This window comes from Gallus gallus, chromosome 5 (assembly GCF_016699485.2).
Source record: "Gallus gallus isolate bGalGal1 chromosome 5, bGalGal1.mat.broiler.GRCg7b, whole genome shotgun sequence".
NCBI classification, from domain to species: domain Eukaryota; kingdom Metazoa; phylum Chordata; class Aves; order Galliformes; family Phasianidae; genus Gallus; species Gallus gallus.
This window is the reverse complement of record NC_052536.1, coordinates 40344953-40362294: the sequence shown is the minus strand read 5'-3', so window position 1 is coordinate 40362294 and position 17342 is coordinate 40344953. Positions and strand designations below refer to the sequence as shown.

Here is a 17342-nt window from a genome sequence, read left to right as displayed (position 1 = left end):
AGCTTGGTGTTGGTGTGCTTTGGTGGAGTGCACTGTCAGGCTTCAAATTCTAGAAACAAGAGCAAATCCATCACAGAAATTAAAGTGCCTTTGAATAAGACTCACAGAACCTATTAAATTCTATTGCTGTCTTGCTTAAATTTTTGGGGGTGTAAAACTAGAACTGGAGGCAAAAGGGATATGAGCTTACAGGCTTTTGTTTCCAAAAAGACTCTGTAAAGTAGGCTGTGAGAAGGAAAATTTCATTCAATATATTCTTATTACCTTTTAATTAGAGGACTTTTATGCAGCACCTCAATGCTGATAGAAGCTACTATTACATAAGCTTCATTATGTGCTTCTAAGTCTTGAGGGCAGTTGTATCCAGAAAAGCCTCTATATTGTGTATACTGCTATCTTCTGCCTGTGCCCAAAATTTTGACTTGTGATTTGGACCACCTACAATTCTTTCAGCTCTGCAGGGACACACCAATTAAAACATCTTGTCTTTTATTTAAAGTTGCATTGTTTTTGGTATAGTGTGTGGAAGTAATGAGAGTGAGCTCAACGTAGAGAACTGTCAATGGTCTTCTGGGCCAGTTTGACCCAGTTTCATGAGTAATTGGGCTGGAGGGACCTATGGACCCATGCCCTGGGAGAGGGGGAAGAGGGTTGGGGAAAAGGTAAGGAGATGGGCCTAAAAACAAAACAGCAGCAATGAGCTGAGAGAAAATACTAATTTACTAAATACGATAGTGGAATGCAAGATAATACAATATAATAGAATATAATTGGAATTGAATCTAATAAATCAAATAAAATGAGAGAGAACATCCAAAACTAAAGGCCTTACTCTAATGCTGAAGGTGAGATGGCAAGAGAGTACACATTGCAGAGACAAGCAGCAAAAGAAGGAGCAAATCTCATAACTTGTGAGCAGTTTTATCTTTCCCTCTTAACAGGAAACAGAACAGCAAATTCTTCTGGGAGATGTAGTTCTTCCTCTCTTCTGAGAACCAGGCACCCAGAAATATTGCCAATCCATGGAACTGGAGCTCTTTAATTCCCAGTGCACTGCATGATGCTATGATATAGAATACCAGTAACAAAAATCATAAAACCATGACAAGGACATAAGTTCTAAAGTCACAATGCACAAGCATAACATCAAGAAACCTTTTCTTCAACTACCTTTTATAGACTGCATTTGTTCTGTGCTCCTGTTTGAACATTTTAAGATGTGCCACTGCAATTTAAAACTATATGTGTAACTCATCCTCCTGCAAAACTGTTATTTCAGAGACTGGGACAAAAAGTTTACTTCCTTGACTGATGACACCCTCAGAATCTTTTTCATTGACTTACCTTGCTTTTAGGGAAACAGTGTAATGCACTAGCTTTAAATTGTAAGTTGCCTTTGTACACGTAGTGGGAGACTTTGTCAGGAAAGCTACAAGAGTAGGTTAGTAGCATGGGTAAGACCTGAAGATGGAAAAAACAAAATACATGCTGCTGGTAAGTCTCAGTTCATGACATTTATGTCACAGGTTTGTGCTCCTGTACTACAGTTGAAGTGAATTTTTCTTTCCTTGCTTAATACTCCCCCTGCCCAAGGCAGAGAGGAATGAGCTGACACAGCTGCACTTAATGGGCTTTTGTGTGGTTTTGAGAGCTAAGAAGTCATAAACCACTCTTAGAGTACCTAATATGAGGTATTGCTATTCTTCACTATATGATCAGAAATGTTTTCACAGGAAAAAAATGAGGGCACTGTGATGACTGGTTTCTCCAAGAGAATGAGATTAGGTTTATTCACTGTCTGCTCTTAGGAGACAGAACAGTAGCTGCTGTTCTTTTTTACTATTATTATTATTTTCAGATGAACAACAATAAAAAAAGACAAAAAAAAAAAGATGACAACTTAAATGTAATCTTTTTTGATTTAGCATCAAAATTTTATGGTTTTCATTTACAGCTGAACTGCCATTCTGGTGGCTTTCAGTGGAAATCACAGGTACTTAGCAACTTCAGGTCTTCATACTTAAGCGTGTCCCACCCTAGCACCTCAGATTAGCAAATACTTGTACATCAACTCTGCTTTTGCAAAATATGGTTGGTATCTAAGAAGAACAATACATTACTGCTTGCAAATAAATTCAGAGTAGATTTGCAATCAATACAATGCATGTGAATGAAGAAAACTGTTTTATTTTCTTTCTCTTCCCTCATCTCCAGATTCCTTCTTGCAATTTAAAGGAAAAAAATCTCTTTTAAAAGACTTAGGTCTTCTGACAAACGAGATGCATTAAGAACATCATCATAGTCTGTTCCCTTTTTGCTGTCTTGGCAAGCTAATGTCACAGTGATAGGTTACCTTCTTTCACTGCTGAGAAGAAATGAGGGATGCTTCTTGTATCAACAGGTATTCCTGTGTGTTTGCTATCAGCTATAAAAGACCGTTTGTGGATTTCAGTAGAAAGAGGGATGATTATGCCTAGGATTGAGTTGGAACTTTGTTTACTCCTCAGGAAAGGTTCAGCTTTTGATTTTTGGACACAAGTTTTTCCTTCACATTATCCACTCTTTGGAACTATTTGCTTGCAAATGAGGGAGTGTACCCAAATATCAACACCTTTGCTTTGGACACAAAGTGTAATAATACACATCACTGTGCAGTTCAACCTTAGTGCAGTGGTCTAAATGTATAACTGGTCATACCTGGTGAAGCTACCCTGAGATGGTAATGGTAAGAAACCTTAGAGAGAAAGAAGACAGGATAAGGAGCAGGCTTAACATGATCCATGACTGGCAAACAAAGAATAGTTAACTATAGTAGTAATGCTGCATGTAATTTATGCTAATGATGCTATCTAAGTCATCAGTGTTGCTACTGAAGTATATATATGCATGCATGTTAATCCTGACAATGCTGAAGTGAATTCATTAACAGCAATGTAGTAGGGCAGCTGAGGTGCTGGGGTAGCATGGAGTGAACAGATTTCAGAAATTGCCTAATTCACTTGTTTTCCCTCAGCTGAATTGCTGTTAAATTAGGTGGACCATTGACTTCACTCAATAGGGGGAATTTCTCATGAGGGGCTTGATTTGATTCTTGGCAGTGCTTGTTAAAGGAGCTTGGGGGTTACAGTGCCACACAGTAACTTGATTCTGGTATCTGTTGAAACCGTGACAGGCTCTGCCCACCAATCTGACCTTCTGGGGGATCAGAAAGGAACGTGATTCCCCACTGAGCTACTACTGCTATAGTGCCCATGTTGGTTTCTGAATTACAGTGAGTCACTCTGGAAAACAGTGGGGTTTCTGGTCTATCTGGGGAAAGCAATTGTAGCTACCCAGTGCTTAATGTTGAAAAGAGGAAGGGTATCAATTGCAATCTGATTAATCTGTGGTGTGTCAGCCACTTCAGTGGCTAAAACTGTTTGAACTCTGACTGTGAAGACCCTCACTGATATCTTTTTCAAGTTTTACATGATCATTTGTGCAGTTATTTAAAGTGTAGAAAATGGAAGGCCAGGAGTGTTGGACAATTTACAGATTCACTTCACAAACTCTCTGTGAGAGATTACTGCCTTTTTATTGGAGACATCAGGGTGAAGTAACACTAGCACCTCAATTCCTGCTGCTCATTCAATACAGCTAAGGTTAGATCATGAGTTGCAGCTGCTGAGGTGGCAGACTCTCATCACTCCTGTTGGTTGTGCTGTGGGAGTGGAAAATTCCAAGAAAAGAGAAGTAGAATTGACAGCAAAGGATGGTAAAACTCTGTCCCATGTCATTTTTGTTGGAGCTCCAGCAGTATGTGCCATGAACAGTGGAGCTGGTTCATCAGTTGGCCCACTGTAAATCAGTCATGTGCCTATACAAGGTCTGCCCTTCAGAAGGAAAAGGAGGTACTCTCTACCACAGAACGAAAGCATTTAGAAGGATGGAATGTGAAGGTCTCCTGTATCCACTAACAAATTAATTCTGGTCACAGGCTACCAGATACAAGTTACTAAACATGTTGCTTGGGCTAGCTAGTAGGTGGGACTTCAGACCGAAGGTAACATGCCGCAGAGTTGGAGTTCAGTGTTGCTTTCAATTTATGCTTGGGCAGGTCTTATACAGGTGGGATACTATTGGAGCTCTAAGCTGTATTCAGAAGTTATCCTAAGGTCTTGGTGAATGTGGCAGCGGGGAAGTGAGCTGATGAAAAGATCCTCATGGTTGAGAACACTTTCCTGTATTACATGTGTCTTGCAGGTTGCCATGGAGAAAGGGGATAAGCAAAGGGAGCGGAAAAGGAAGAAAAGGAGAAAAGGCAATAAAGAGGACAAAAATGGAAGCTAAGCCAAATGGCAGAGCCCTGACAGCAAAGCCAGGAGTTCTCAGTGCCACAGATTATGTGAGGAACTGCTAAAGAAGCAATTCCGCAAAGTGAGTGAGGGCCCATGGGCCACTGCATGACCTGCATGGAAGGTATGGATTATTTGACTTTTGCTGTCTGTCTCTTCCTGTGGTCTCTACACTACTTATTGTCACCAGCCTAGGTAAGGAGAGCTTGAGCACCCCGGGGCCTGGCTTTTGTAGCAGGGCCACTTCAAGGTCTGCGACCAGAGGCATCAGCGCCTGCTGGTCCAGGCAGGGCTCCTGCGTACCTGGAACTGCACAGAGAGGGGCTGACACCGAAGAGCAAACCGCTCCTACAGACCGAGCGGAGGCAATGTGCGTTCCCACGTCCCCCCCTGGCCTCCGGATCGCTCCGGGCCGTAATGAGCCGCCGCTCCGCGGTGGGCAGCGTCCTGCCGGAATCCGCTCCATCGGGCCCATCGCAGGCGGCCGGGCCGCAGAGCAGAGGCGGGCTGCCCACGGCAGCCCCGTGACTGCAGGCGTCGCACGCGGGGCGGGACTCAGACGCGGAGCTCGCCGGGGCAGCGCGCAGAGACTTCCGCCTCGATACGCCGGGTGGCGCGGCAAGCAGACGAGCGACCTCAGTTGGGGACTTCCGCCTCAGTAAGTGTCATGGCGGCGGGGCGGGCTCCTCACGTGACGGCGCCCCGCGCGGCGCGCTCTCGCGTTGCTGCTCTCGCGGTATCTGGCCGCCCCCCCGCGCGCGTCCCCCGCTCGCTCTGGCCGCTCGCGCAGCTGCTCGGCTCTCGCTATATAAAGGGGCGAAGCGGGCAGAGCGGGCGGCTGGCGGCGGCGGCTGCAGCCCCAGGGCCGGCGAACGAGGCCGGGCCAGGCCGCGGGGCTGCCCGTGAGCCGGGGCGGGACGTGCGGGCTTAGGGGGGACGCAGCCGGGCAGGTTTATTGTTTTAGGGGCGACTCCCCCCGCGGTTGGGGGCGTCCCGGGGGGCTCGGGACATGGCGAGCTCGACTAACACAAACCCCGTGGTAAGGACCGGGCCGGGGGGCGAGGGGGGCCCCGCGGGCGGCGCGGGCGGAGGGGGCCGGCGGGGCTCGCCGCCCCCTCCCCCGTACCCCCGTCCCTCGGGCCGCCCCGGCCCCCTCCCCCCGGCCCGCGGCGGGAAGGGGCGGCGGGGTCCGGGCCGCTCCCCGCGCGGCGGCGGCAGACAACTTGTGGCGCCCGACGCCGGGGCGGGGAGAGCGCAGCCGGGGGCGGCGGGAGCGGGGCGGCGGGAGCGGAGCGGGGGGCGCGGGGCGGCGGCCCGGGGGCGGGCGGCGGACGGAGCCCCGCGGGGGAGAGGCCGGGGCCGCCCGCCGCGGGCCGGGGTCCGGCGGGAAGGGGCGGGCGGGCGGGTTGGGAAAGGGGGGGGGGGGGAGGGAGCCGCCCGGGGAAGGAGCGAGCGCCGCCGGCCCCGCGCCCGTCCGGGGGCGAGCCAGGTGTCGGGGTGGCGGTGGCCGCGGTGGTGGCGGCAGCCCGGGCTCCGCTGGAGCCATTTTATGTTGCTTGATCGGAAGGAGACGATGGTTGAAAAGCACTTGTCCCAGCCCCGCGGCAGCGGTCCGCCGGGCCCGGCCCGGAACTTTTCTGCAGCGAGCGAGGCAGTATTTATTTTACAAAGAAAACTCTCGCCCCCCTGCGTCCCTTCTCGTGCTTTCTGCACCTTGGCGGGCGGCTCGCTGCGGGACGGCTCGCTCCGGTTTGCAATAAGCAGTCACACGCACAGCCGATCCGATCGCCCCTCGGTCGCCGCTCCGTCCCCGGCGCGCCCCCGGCCCCGACCCCCGCCCCGAGCGCCGGCGGCACAAACCCGGCGTCCGGCGGCAGGCGCGGCCCTGCTTGTGGCGCTCGGATCCATCATGGCTTCCCTTGCCTTTCTGCCTGCCCGCTCCTTGTGTTCCTCCTCCCTGCGGCCGCCCTGTTTATATAGAGCCATTGCCGCTCTCTAATATAGACTCTGCTAGGATGGGAAGGTGCTTTCCAGCCCCACGTCACCGCCTCTCCATTTAAACACCACATCAGCCTTTAAATAGGGAGAGAGCCGCCGAGAGCGGGCTGGGAGGTGCGTGCATCGCGGCGGAGGCTGCCGGCCGCGCTTTTTGTCGCTCGGAGCCCGCTCGGGGTTTCGCCGGGTTTGTGCTCCTGCCTCGCTCCGCGCTCGGGGAGCGGCGGCGGCGCTGGCCCGCGGCTCTCGGTGCCGGGTAGCTGTGCCCTGCACGAAGGGGACACCGCCATCCTCCCAGCCTTCTGAAAACGCCTTTTTTCTTCCTCCCTCCCCACCCCCTTTTTAATTTTTTTTTTTTAATTTTTGTTATTATTATTTTTTATTTATTAGTGCGTGTGTCTTTTTGTCCGTAGCGTGCAGCCCTGTGTACCGTTATGGCCTTCCAAGGAGTTTTGCTGCTGGATGGGGAAAGGAGAACTTAGATGTTCTTACCCAGTGTGGCAAGGAGAGATGCAGGACTTGTTTCATGGCGTTTTGCCAGTGTCTGGTACAGATCTTGTATTGAAAGCAGCATTAATATTGAAGTTCTGTTTATTGTCCTGGGCACAGATTGTGTGAACGATTGTTGTGCGCTTCTGGTAACTGAAGGTGATGGGCCATACTGATATTTTGGAAGGTTTTGGAATTTTCACTATTGTTTGAATTAGAATATTTTGAGTACTACAGAGCAGAACGTGAAAGCAGACGATACAGAGTTTCCTTTCTAAATCCAAAATCTTACCTGTAACCTAGAGTTCTGTAATTGCAAGGAAGTAGCATTGCTTTGCTATTTTATCAACTGTTCTGAAACAAAATGTGGGACAGCAGTGAGCCATTGCATGCGGCTCAGCTACTGGTAGGATACTTACTGAATGCGTGTGATCCAAATCTGCTAGCTGTTCTGCACACAAACTGCTGGCTTTCTTCTCAAACCGATAGGAAGGGCTCTTTGTCTCCACAGTATGTTAGCAGTTTCATGTCTCTTTTGCTACCAAGTTATTACCTAACTGGTAAATACATCTTTGAATTGAGTAATCTTCACAGCACTTACGAGTATCTTTGTTTCAACAACTTGCTGAGGCTTATCAGTGCTGCATCTCTGTGTTGGCATAGCATAACTTCTGGAGGCTGGAGGGTGCCTGTGTTTGACCACAGTGTTCAGAATAACAGGATCTTAAAATGAGCCTGACTCCCATTTAGGTTGAATCCCAAGGAAACAGTACAATTTTGCAGCACTCTGTAAAAATCAGTTCTATTCTGTAGTAATGATAACCATACGTACCTCAGAGTTGCAGAAGATGAGCGAGAATGTGTGGAAGTACTGCAGGCAGCTGATAACTTCAACAGGACAGATTTTGGGCCTGGTGCATCATAGTGTCACATCAGTATCTGATCAAATCTGTCCTTCCTAGGAAGGGATGCATATAACATGGTAACGGTTTTATGTGGTATAAGGTTTTGCAGGTGACAGAGGTATACCTTGTAAAGGTATGACAGGTGTCACATATAGTTGCTTGCAGTGTAGCTTGTATGTGCTGCTTCTTTTTCGCTCTTCTTTAGTGTAACTGTGGCTAAAAGTAGTTACCTCTGCAGTGTGGTGTTCTCATGTCACACAGCTCCTAGCTGTATTCCCACAGACAGGAGAAACAGATGGGTAGCATTTCAGGGATAACAGCAGAAGTAACTAGGAGGAAACTGCTATCAGATGCACAAGGCGTGCAGCGTGTATTCCTTTGTAACGTGCTGGTTATTGGAAACGCAAACTGCCCAAATCCCGAGAGTTGTAACAATAATTAGGAAGAGGTGCAGGTTTTGTACCCTTGGAACTGATGGAATGTAGGAAGTGCAGCCCCCAAAGGCATGTGGCATTGCTTAAAATAGCTCCTTGCTTGCTCTTCTGATTTGGAGTGCATGTGTGTATAGCTGTCTCACCATGCTCAGAGTTTTCTTTACAAGATGTACAGGGAAAGTGAAATATAATCATTTCCGTATGTTCCCAGAGGGGGATGTATGAGATTTCAAATCTTTTCTATGTGTTTGTGGTTGCGTCTAATAAATCAGGAATTTTAATTGTTGTCTTTAATCTATAGTAAGTGTTTGGAGTAGTGTTTATTGAAGAGTGATTTGAGTGTGTTTGCTCTTAAAAGGGCCTGAAGTTTACAGTAATGCGCTCTTTATGAGGCAGGCACTTTAATACAAACCAGATGAAAGCACAATTATTTTAATAGCAATCTTTTAAGTTTCTGTTGTGTTCTCATTGCTTTCTTTGACCGAATGTGAAAATTGGTGACAAAATGCAACTCACCAGCTGTCCCACTGGGGGCTCATTTAGCAATTGCGTGCCCATGTTCAGCTTTTGAGTAAGCAGTGCATGAAATAATTGATGGTCGTTCAGCTCCAGGGATGTAGGTAGTTTGTATAAACAACTCAAGCATCTCATAAATAATACTTAGGGCCAACAATTACTGCCTATCTTAAAAAAATACAGCACACTTCCTTTTTAAAGGTTGGGGTGTAAGTTCTTAAATTCTGTAATTTTATGTCTAGTTTTACATCTATAGAAGTAGCATTTTATGTTCTTTTTCACCATTCTGCGGTAGATGGCTCTTGAGAAAAGCACCGCTGCTCTGTTCATGGGTGTTCAGTACAGCTGTGCACAGCCAGGGTTTATCTGAACGTGGTGGAAATGTGCATGTGAAATCAGGAAGCACAGGGGCTCAGCCACTATTTCATTATAAAGTGTAGATATTTTCTTTGCTCCTTCTCCTACTAATCATGTAACTGTGAGTGTATTGTATCTTGTGATACTATGTGACCAGAACAGTGCTGACTGCTGAGCTGTGGGTCAGTTTGCTGCACCTGAATGTCTGTGTTTTTTCTCAGGGCTCTATAGTCTGAGTGATACTTGTAAATACACCTCATGGAAACACCTGGCAGGAGGTGGTGACTGCTGGTGGAAATAAGGGCCTGTTTGTGCTGAGTCTGCTTTATTAATAAAACAGTAGATGTCTGAAGGAGAAAATGCTGTCTCCATTCTCCAGGTTCTTTTCATTTCATTTGTAATTTCAGTTGTGAGGATGCTCCATTGACTTAAGTGAAGCGACTCATGTACCTAATGATAAGCGTATTTATTTCCAGAATGGTTTGGGCTTTAAGAAACAGATGCCTTTAATACAATAAGAAACAATATGAACAATAGGTCAAGTAGCATTTCTGTTCTTGTTGAATTGTGTAAGCTACATGCAATTTGTTTAATTATAGGAATAATAGGGCTTAATGATATTAAATAGAATGTCTTTTTGCATCTGCAATGAATTAAGTCTAAGTGGAAAAATAATCCTGTTAATGATGCTTAGTATTTCTCACAGCACAGAGCTGAAGTGCTCAGGAGAAGCCAGGGTTTGAAGCACTGCTTTGGATGTCTCTATAAGCACCACTAGTGCTGTACCTAGCAGCTTTAGATATAAGTATGCCATACGGTTTTGAAAGAAAAAGAATCTGTGGGTTATCGAGTTTTATTTCTTTTGGAGAAGTTGAGTTTTGGATGTAGCTGCTGTAAAGGTAATTTTTAAGTATGGCCAACATCCACTGTTATTTGAGGCCTGAAAGTTTCTGTAGGGATGAGTAAAAGAAAGGACGAATTCTGACATTTCAGCTCCTTGATTTTCCTTGGCGTAGTTTAAAGTGGAAGAGTGGCAAGCTGATAAAATCTAAAATTAAGAAAGAAAGGAGTGCTGATAGTATGCCGTTTGCCAAAATGCTGAATTGTGACCAGAGTGATATGGTATCTTTTTGGTGCTTTTTTTTTTTCTTCCTTTTTTTTTTTTTTTTTTGTTTACTAAAACTACTGAAGCATGCCCCACAGACATTGTTTAAGACACTATGGGCATAATGCACTAAGCAGCTTTCAGGAGACATTATCCTGGTTCCAGGCTTCCAAGTAAGCTATAATACCAATGCACTTTAAGTTCCTACTTATTGGCTGCTCAGCTTTGTTCTGGGTTGGTAAGCCATGTGCATAACAGAGACATAACCGTTCTGTTTCATAACACGTGTGCAATGTAATCTTTAGCATATCTGTAACAAATTCAACAGTTCAGGGATGCATTAAGCAACTGTGTATGCATAAAGTAAATGCTTTAAGTGCAAGCAGTAAATCTGTGCAGTCCCAGCTGTGCATGTCTTGCTGTGAGTGCTTGGTGCAGGCTTTCTGCTGGTGCATCTTAAGGACTGCCCTCCCAGAGTGCTGAACTCACTGTGCCAGGACAGGGTGGTTGCTTTGCATGCGTCCAAGGTATCTGATAGAAGTGCAATCATTTCCGATGGGAGTGGAGTAGGGGAAGATGTCATTTAAAATAGTTGTGCAGTTAGTTGCAGTTTAGTTTAGGAACAGTAAGCATTCAGCCTGAGGAACAGTACATACGGTTCACAGGCTGCAGGTTGGTCCTAACTCAGAGCTCACGATTCTACCTTGCAATTAGATAGCGCACATATTAAACTCAACCAAAATACCACTGAGGCTTACACATGTAGAGAGATTCAAGCAGCAGTGTTTGGTTATAAAGTACAACACCTGAATTAAACATCACGCATGAATTGATAAAGTTAAACATTTCTACTCTTTTTAAAATCGTTCTTGTGTTTTAAAATTCACAGAGTGACTGAGGTTGGCAGGAACATCTGGGCCAACCCAGAGCAGGGTGCCCAGGGCCCTGCCCAGGTGACTTTTGGGCATCTCCAAAGGTAGAGAGTTCACCACCTCTCTGGGCAGCCTGAAGTCAACTGACAGTTAGCTTTGCCAATGGGAGTCTAGACATGAGATCACTGTAATAGTGTGTGTGTAGTTTTGCCCCCTGAAAAATGTGTAATGTAGAAACATACGTACTGACTGCAAACAAAAGTCTGTCTCTCCTGATATCCTGTCTTCAATAGGTTCTGTAATACGTTGTGTTAAGCAAGGGCATTTGTATGTGGATACCTGTAGTTGTGAGGCTTCAATGTTTTTCAGTTCAGTAACATCCTGAGCTGTATTTGATTCCTCTTCTAATAGCAAGTGCTATTGAGGTTCCTTTTTTTTTTTTTTTTAAACTTCTGGTGTTCTTTAACATAAATATTTTGCACTCATGCAAATATTTTTACATACTCAGTATGTACACTAGCAAATGGGAAACAAATTTTCTGAATGGTAAACAATCTCATTTTCCTTGTTTTGAGCTACACTCCTTATGGCTTGAAGTTTCTTTTTGACACAAAAGATTGCAAGTAGTCCCTTCCCTTTCCATCTTGTTAGAGCTATTTGTGCTAATTTGTACTTTCTTGGATGTTTTAAGTCACTTAGAAACGTGCAGTGTTTAGTGTCTGTAAGAGGTTACTTCTTTGGAGGATGGGGGGAAGGGAGGATCTACTGTTACAGTGCTAAGTTTCTTAAAAAATAAAAGTAATACTACTTATTTTTTTTAAAGCCTAAATTGTACAGGTCTGTAATTGAAGATGTCATTAATGATGTCAGAGAAGTTTTTCTGGATGAAGGAGTGGATGAACAAGTTCTCATGGAACTCAAAACAGTAAGCTGAAAGTTTTTTTTTTAATAGACCAATACACCAGATGCGTCTTGGGCCTGCCTACTGTTGTACACAGTAAAAATGCTGATTTTTAGTTAGTGAAGCACTATATTCATCTACGTGTTTGTAGTCCCGTATCATTTGGATTCTACTACTCTACAGAAGTATCTGCCCACCTTGTTTATTTCCCCTAATTTGGCATGACAAAACTCGACATAAACTAACAGTGGACATCTAAATCAACAGTGTAACCATTTCAGTCCCTGAAAAATTCTGTCTTAAAAAAAAAAAAAAAAAGATGTGTTCATTTTAGAGGTAAACAATTCCAGAGGTTTCTGTGCTGAAAAAATAAGTATGTCCTCTCCACTTGATGTTTTTGTCTTAGTGAAGGAGTGTGTCACAGATGTGTTCTGCAGGTCATGCCAGAAAAGGTTCAATGAAGAAAGAGGCGAAGAAGGAAAATAAAGGAAGGCTTAGGGAGTTCTTAGCAGGGCCCAGCAGTCCTGGGTGCCCTTGCTTATTGAATACTTATGCCTCTCTGTTTTTGCATTTTTGTGATTGTGGCTTTTCTTGGGAGAGTTCAGCTGACATCAGGGGCTACAGGGCTGGAGAGGCTGAGTTTGATATCATGGCAAAAACTGTCAATACTTATGTAGCTTAATATTATCTTGGGTATGCTAGTAGTTTCTATTGGTATGTTATCAAGCAGTAGTCTTCAAGCAATTTTTATTGAGGAGTTTTAGGAAGAAATAGCTTTGGGAAAGAATAATAAAGAATAAAGAATAGATTGTTCTGATTCATGGTTCTGTAAGAGTTATTATGGTTCTTCCACAAATGGAAGAAAAAATGAATGTTAAAAGCTTAGACTGATTATTTTTAGCTGACTATTTTATTCTTATTAAAACATAACCTATGTGGAGTTTTCTCCTCAATCTGTATTTGCCCGGGGCTTTTTGGCTAAATAAACTGCATAAGATAAACAGTGAAAACAAATTTAATTTTTTAGTACTGGCTGTATTTTTACAGATCCTGTCAAGTAAAAATAATCAGAGATTTCTCTTTCCTTTCTCAAACTAGCTGTGGGAGAACAAGCTGATGCAGTCCAAGGCTGTAGATGGCTTCCATTCAGAAGAGCAGCAACTTCTGTTGCAGGTGCAACAGCAGCAACAGCAACAGCAGCAACAACAACATCACCACCACCACCATCACACACAACCTCAGCCGCAGCAGACTGTGCAGCAGCAGACTCAGCCACAACAGGTTCTTATTCCAGCATCTCAGCAAGGTCAGGCTTACACTCTAACCTCTCTGGTGAAAGATTCAAATTAGACCAACTCCTTACTTAGCGTATTCTAAATTTATGGGAAGAATGTTGATTTTGCTGGAAACCTTAGGTCTTTATGTGAAACTTTGCCCCTACTTGACTGTGTAATGGATCAAGTGAGCTGTTTTGATGAGAAAGTATCTTGACATTTCTTTTAGTCTTGAATATGCTTAAGATTTTGAAAAAGTTGAATTCTTTGTGTAACTTATTTTTTCATAACACACGACTTTCAGATTGTGACAAAAATCCATGAACAACTTTTTAATTTTAAGACAATATACAGAAGCAGTTGACAGTTTATTCAGCATATATAGCAATGGCACTAGGAGCAAATAAATTTTAAAAACCAAGAGTTTGTTAAGCAAAAGTGCATGCTAGGATGTGAAAAAACACTCAAAGTACATATTGAATATGTTTTTCACATTAGAACAGGTTTTCAGTGAAAAGTGTAATGGCTGTTTTTCTTGCAGCCGTAGCAGATTGCATAGTGGGGGTTCAAGGTACACTTTGGTTAGCTGTAAGAGCAATGTTTCTTGTAGTAATTGTTTTACATGTTCTCCATTAATAATGTAAGGAAAACATTTTCAAATTTCAATTACAGAATTGTAAATACTACTGGATTTTACTGCTTGCTTACTGCATAAAAAAATCTCATGAAATGCTTGAGGTATCAGTATACTGTTACAGTGATTGCATAAAAGTATTTATCTGTGATAGTCAGTCAGGGACTTCAATCTTTATCAAATTTCATGGATCAGTGCCTATGGTGACATAAGCACCAGAGGGAACTATAAGCTGATTTTCTTCTGCCTCCCCAAAAAAGTTTATATTTAAAACAGAGGAGAACTAGTGTGAAAGGAACCTGTTATCACTCTTTGTCTTTTTTCTTGTTCTACTTTTTTTTTTCTTTTTTCTTTCTGGACATAAATCAGTTAAAACTACTGGAATAAAATGTGTTTTGATGTTTAAGACCCTTAAAAATAAGCATCTTGAAATGAGCTAGTTACAGTTGACAGACTCTGCAGACGTCTTTACCTGGACCTCTAGTGGTTGCTTAGGTGAATAGCTGTGACTGTTGACTGCACTGCCCATCACTAATATGGAAATCACTGTCCCCTGGTGCTGTCTTAGGGTGGAATATGATCCTGGATACAGTAATATATTTAAAACTGGTTTATTGTTGCCCTACACTGTGGCTTAAGACCAACTGACAGTGTGGAAGATAAATGAATTTGGATATCAAAGCGGTTCAGTCACAGATACTTCCAGTTTTACTAATTGCATGAATTCCTTTTTCCATGGGGGAGTGTGAGATTTGAGTGAGTTGGTGTAATATTTCCCTTCATGGGTTGGTGCAGCCAAAGAGTGAAACTGGGACAACAGTAAGTGGCTCCTGCTGTGCTGTGTGTGAATCTGGTATGTGGTAATGATTTCATGAAAGTTGGAGAGGTGACTTTGGATGTTGGTGCAGGACTGTGGGGCTTCTCTCCCCAGAATCTTTCCAGAAGCATTGTTACTTCAGTGTCCTTTGTTAGAGAATTGGATTGAGAGTACAATATTGATGATTAGTTCACATTGCTTTGTCGTATTCTAATTTGCTGTCACTGATGTTAGAGACTTTTGGACACTTTTTTTGTGATCAATGGATTTCTCACATAGCTTAGCTGTCTATTTTCTGTATCACATCAAAACAATTCTGAGCCAGGTGGTTGATAATATTTCGTCTGCTACACTAAAAAGTCAGTGAAGATCACAAGTTTAACAGCTATGCTAACAAGATCTAGCTGAGGCTAACTGCTGTGTCCTGTTAACTTGCTCTTTCTCTCGCAACAGTCCTCGCAATATTTTTTGGTTTTGTATGTATGTGGGTTTTTTTTTTGTTTGGTTGTTGTTTTGAGAGTTGATCACCAGTAATTGATGTTCTTGGGGAACTCTGATGCTGAATATCAGCAAGTTTATTAAAAAAATACTGTAATAGCTTTCAGAAATACATTCTAAATTTTACTTTACATAGGGTCAGCGTAGATAATTTAAGCCATTGAGGTAAAACCTGTAAAAGGCAGAATAGCCATACTGCATCTCAGAGCTGCTATTGTATATTGTCTTGACAGTAAAACCTGTAAGATCGAAGATTGCTCAGTAGCTGTTTTTGCTTTGAAGCTCAGCTGATATTTGTGTGATGCCTTTTCAAAGTTATTTTGGTTTGGTTGTTATTTTTGGCAGACTGTGTAGTATTCATGAAGTGCTGTATTTTTCCTGTTTATAGCACCTCAGCAGCAGGTTATTGTGCCAGATTCCAAGCTGATACCGCACATGAATGCATCGGGCATGGTAAGAAAAGCTGAGGCTTGTGCATCTATATACTGCCATTATATAGGTTGTTTTGATTGAATAGTGAACACAAATCTGGTATTAGTCATCAGATGCTTAAAAGCAGGGCATGTTGATAAAACTGTCTGTCTGCTTTCTGAGTTCTGCTGCTAAAATGACAATCTAGAAGTAACCAAGGACTTAGCTTTAGTAACAAAGCTTAGGGCTTACCTGGATCCTCTGCTTTAAGTGGATGGTTGGACTGGATGATCTTGGAGGTCTTTTCCAACCTTGGTGATTATATGATCCTATGATTCCAAGTGTGGTAAGCCTAAACTTTATTTAAATTAGAAATTGGATTACTCTTGGTGTAAATCTGCCTGATGTACTTGCTTCATACTAATGCAACACTATTAAATGATACAAATGTTGCATTTGCTAGATACAGGAAACTGCATCAGCTAAGTCTAAGTCTAAGCTTATAGCAAATGAGAGTTTATTTAGCAACTCAGAGCCACCTTTTCTGGTCGTGTTTTTTAGATTCATTAATTTATAGGAGAATATAAAACAGTCTGGTCATTTATCCATTTCTCTCAGTTTTTATCTCGAAAGGTTAATTTTGGTTGTTTTTTAAAATGCCCTGGCTTAATAAAATAAATATAGGTATATATTCTTGGTTCTTGAAAACAACAGCTAATAATAATTAATCATATTAAAACCAGAATTTATTACATTTTTACAACATCTCTGGTAAAAACATATGAAGCAATGTTTCATGATTAGTCAAGGCATTGGTAACTTGCATAACCTTCAGTTCTCCATTACCTGCTGACCTTGTTATAGAAAAGAATCTGAACTTCATTCCTCAAATAGGAAGATGTACTCAGAAGCTGAGGGCATGCTAATATCTAGCTTTTTCTAAAGCATTTTACAACTATTGCAATGTAATTTGTAACTTCCGTAGAACAGCAATTAAACATTTTTTTTTCTCTCGTTCAGTTAAATCTTGTTGATGGATATTGCAAAAATGAGGTAGTGGGGATTTTAAAACTCAGGTGCTGTCAAAATGCAAAAGAACTGTAAACAGCAGAAAAACTATTCAATAAGTACTCTCTTATAGAACTAAGTTGGAATATTTATGTGTTTCTAATAAGCTTTTAGGTTGGTATTAAATAATGTCTCTGACCTCGAATGTCTTGGAGAACAGCGACTGATGAGAATTTATTTATCTGCCTTTGGGATAAGTGAATGCAGAAAACCTATTCTAAGTTTTGCTTGTTTTTCTGTTATTTTGGAAGTGGTATTACTACTATCTGGCTCAGTCAGTAAGGGGAGATCATATTTCTTATAATCAGGATGTTATGTACTCTAGCCAGTAATGAAGTTTAAATCCTTTCAGTAGCAGAGGGCAATTTCTCATGGTTCCTCTGCAGTGAGGAAAGGGAGGATTTTCAAAAAATAACTGCAGTTAGACGCTCGAAGTAGAAAAACCTTTGGAGAAATCCATCTCCCTATATGAGTCAAGGACTTAATGCATATTTTTGTGTTTGGAACTATGTGAACTGCATTAAAATTTAATTTCCATAAGATAGAATCATTACCCATTGAGAGTCCTTGGATTTCTCTGCTAATCAGCTGTCCTGAGAGAAAAAATAAGTCATTCTGTGAGCAGTCAGTATGCTGTGTGCATATATTCACTTGAAAGAATTGTGTTATTTGGAACTGGAAATATAGATCATTTGTAGAATAAAGAAAAGTGCAAACCTGATTGCTGCTCCT

General features: G+C 42.9%; 1 protein-coding gene and 1 long non-coding RNA gene across 3 annotated transcripts in view; one reads left to right on the top strand and one right to left on the bottom strand.

Moving 5' to 3' along the window:
* Positions 1 to 6285, bottom strand: part of LOC121111039 — a 21807-nt gene extending 15522 nt beyond the window's left edge. The window contains exon 1 of the long non-coding RNA XR_005860590.2: positions 6195 to 6285. This is a non-coding gene — a long non-coding RNA (uncharacterized LOC121111039). The remainder of the gene's footprint in view (positions 1 to 6194) is intronic.
* Positions 5167 to 17342, top strand: part of GTF2A1 (general transcription factor IIA subunit 1) — a 26345-nt gene continuing 14169 nt past the window's right edge. Inside the window, exons 1-4 of one of the 2 annotated variants that reach the window (NM_001031207.3) lie at positions 5167 to 5373; positions 11831 to 11932; positions 13007 to 13214; positions 15520 to 15584. In NM_001031207.3, coding sequence (NP_001026378.2) covers positions 5344 to 5373; positions 11831 to 11932; positions 13007 to 13214; positions 15520 to 15584 — 405 coding nt within the window. In that variant the 5' untranslated portion in view covers positions 5167 to 5343. Of the gene's footprint in view, positions 5374 to 6436; positions 6877 to 11830; positions 11933 to 13006; positions 13215 to 15519; positions 15585 to 17342 lie in introns of those variants that run through there. The other variant, XM_046941782.1, reaches the window with a different exon arrangement.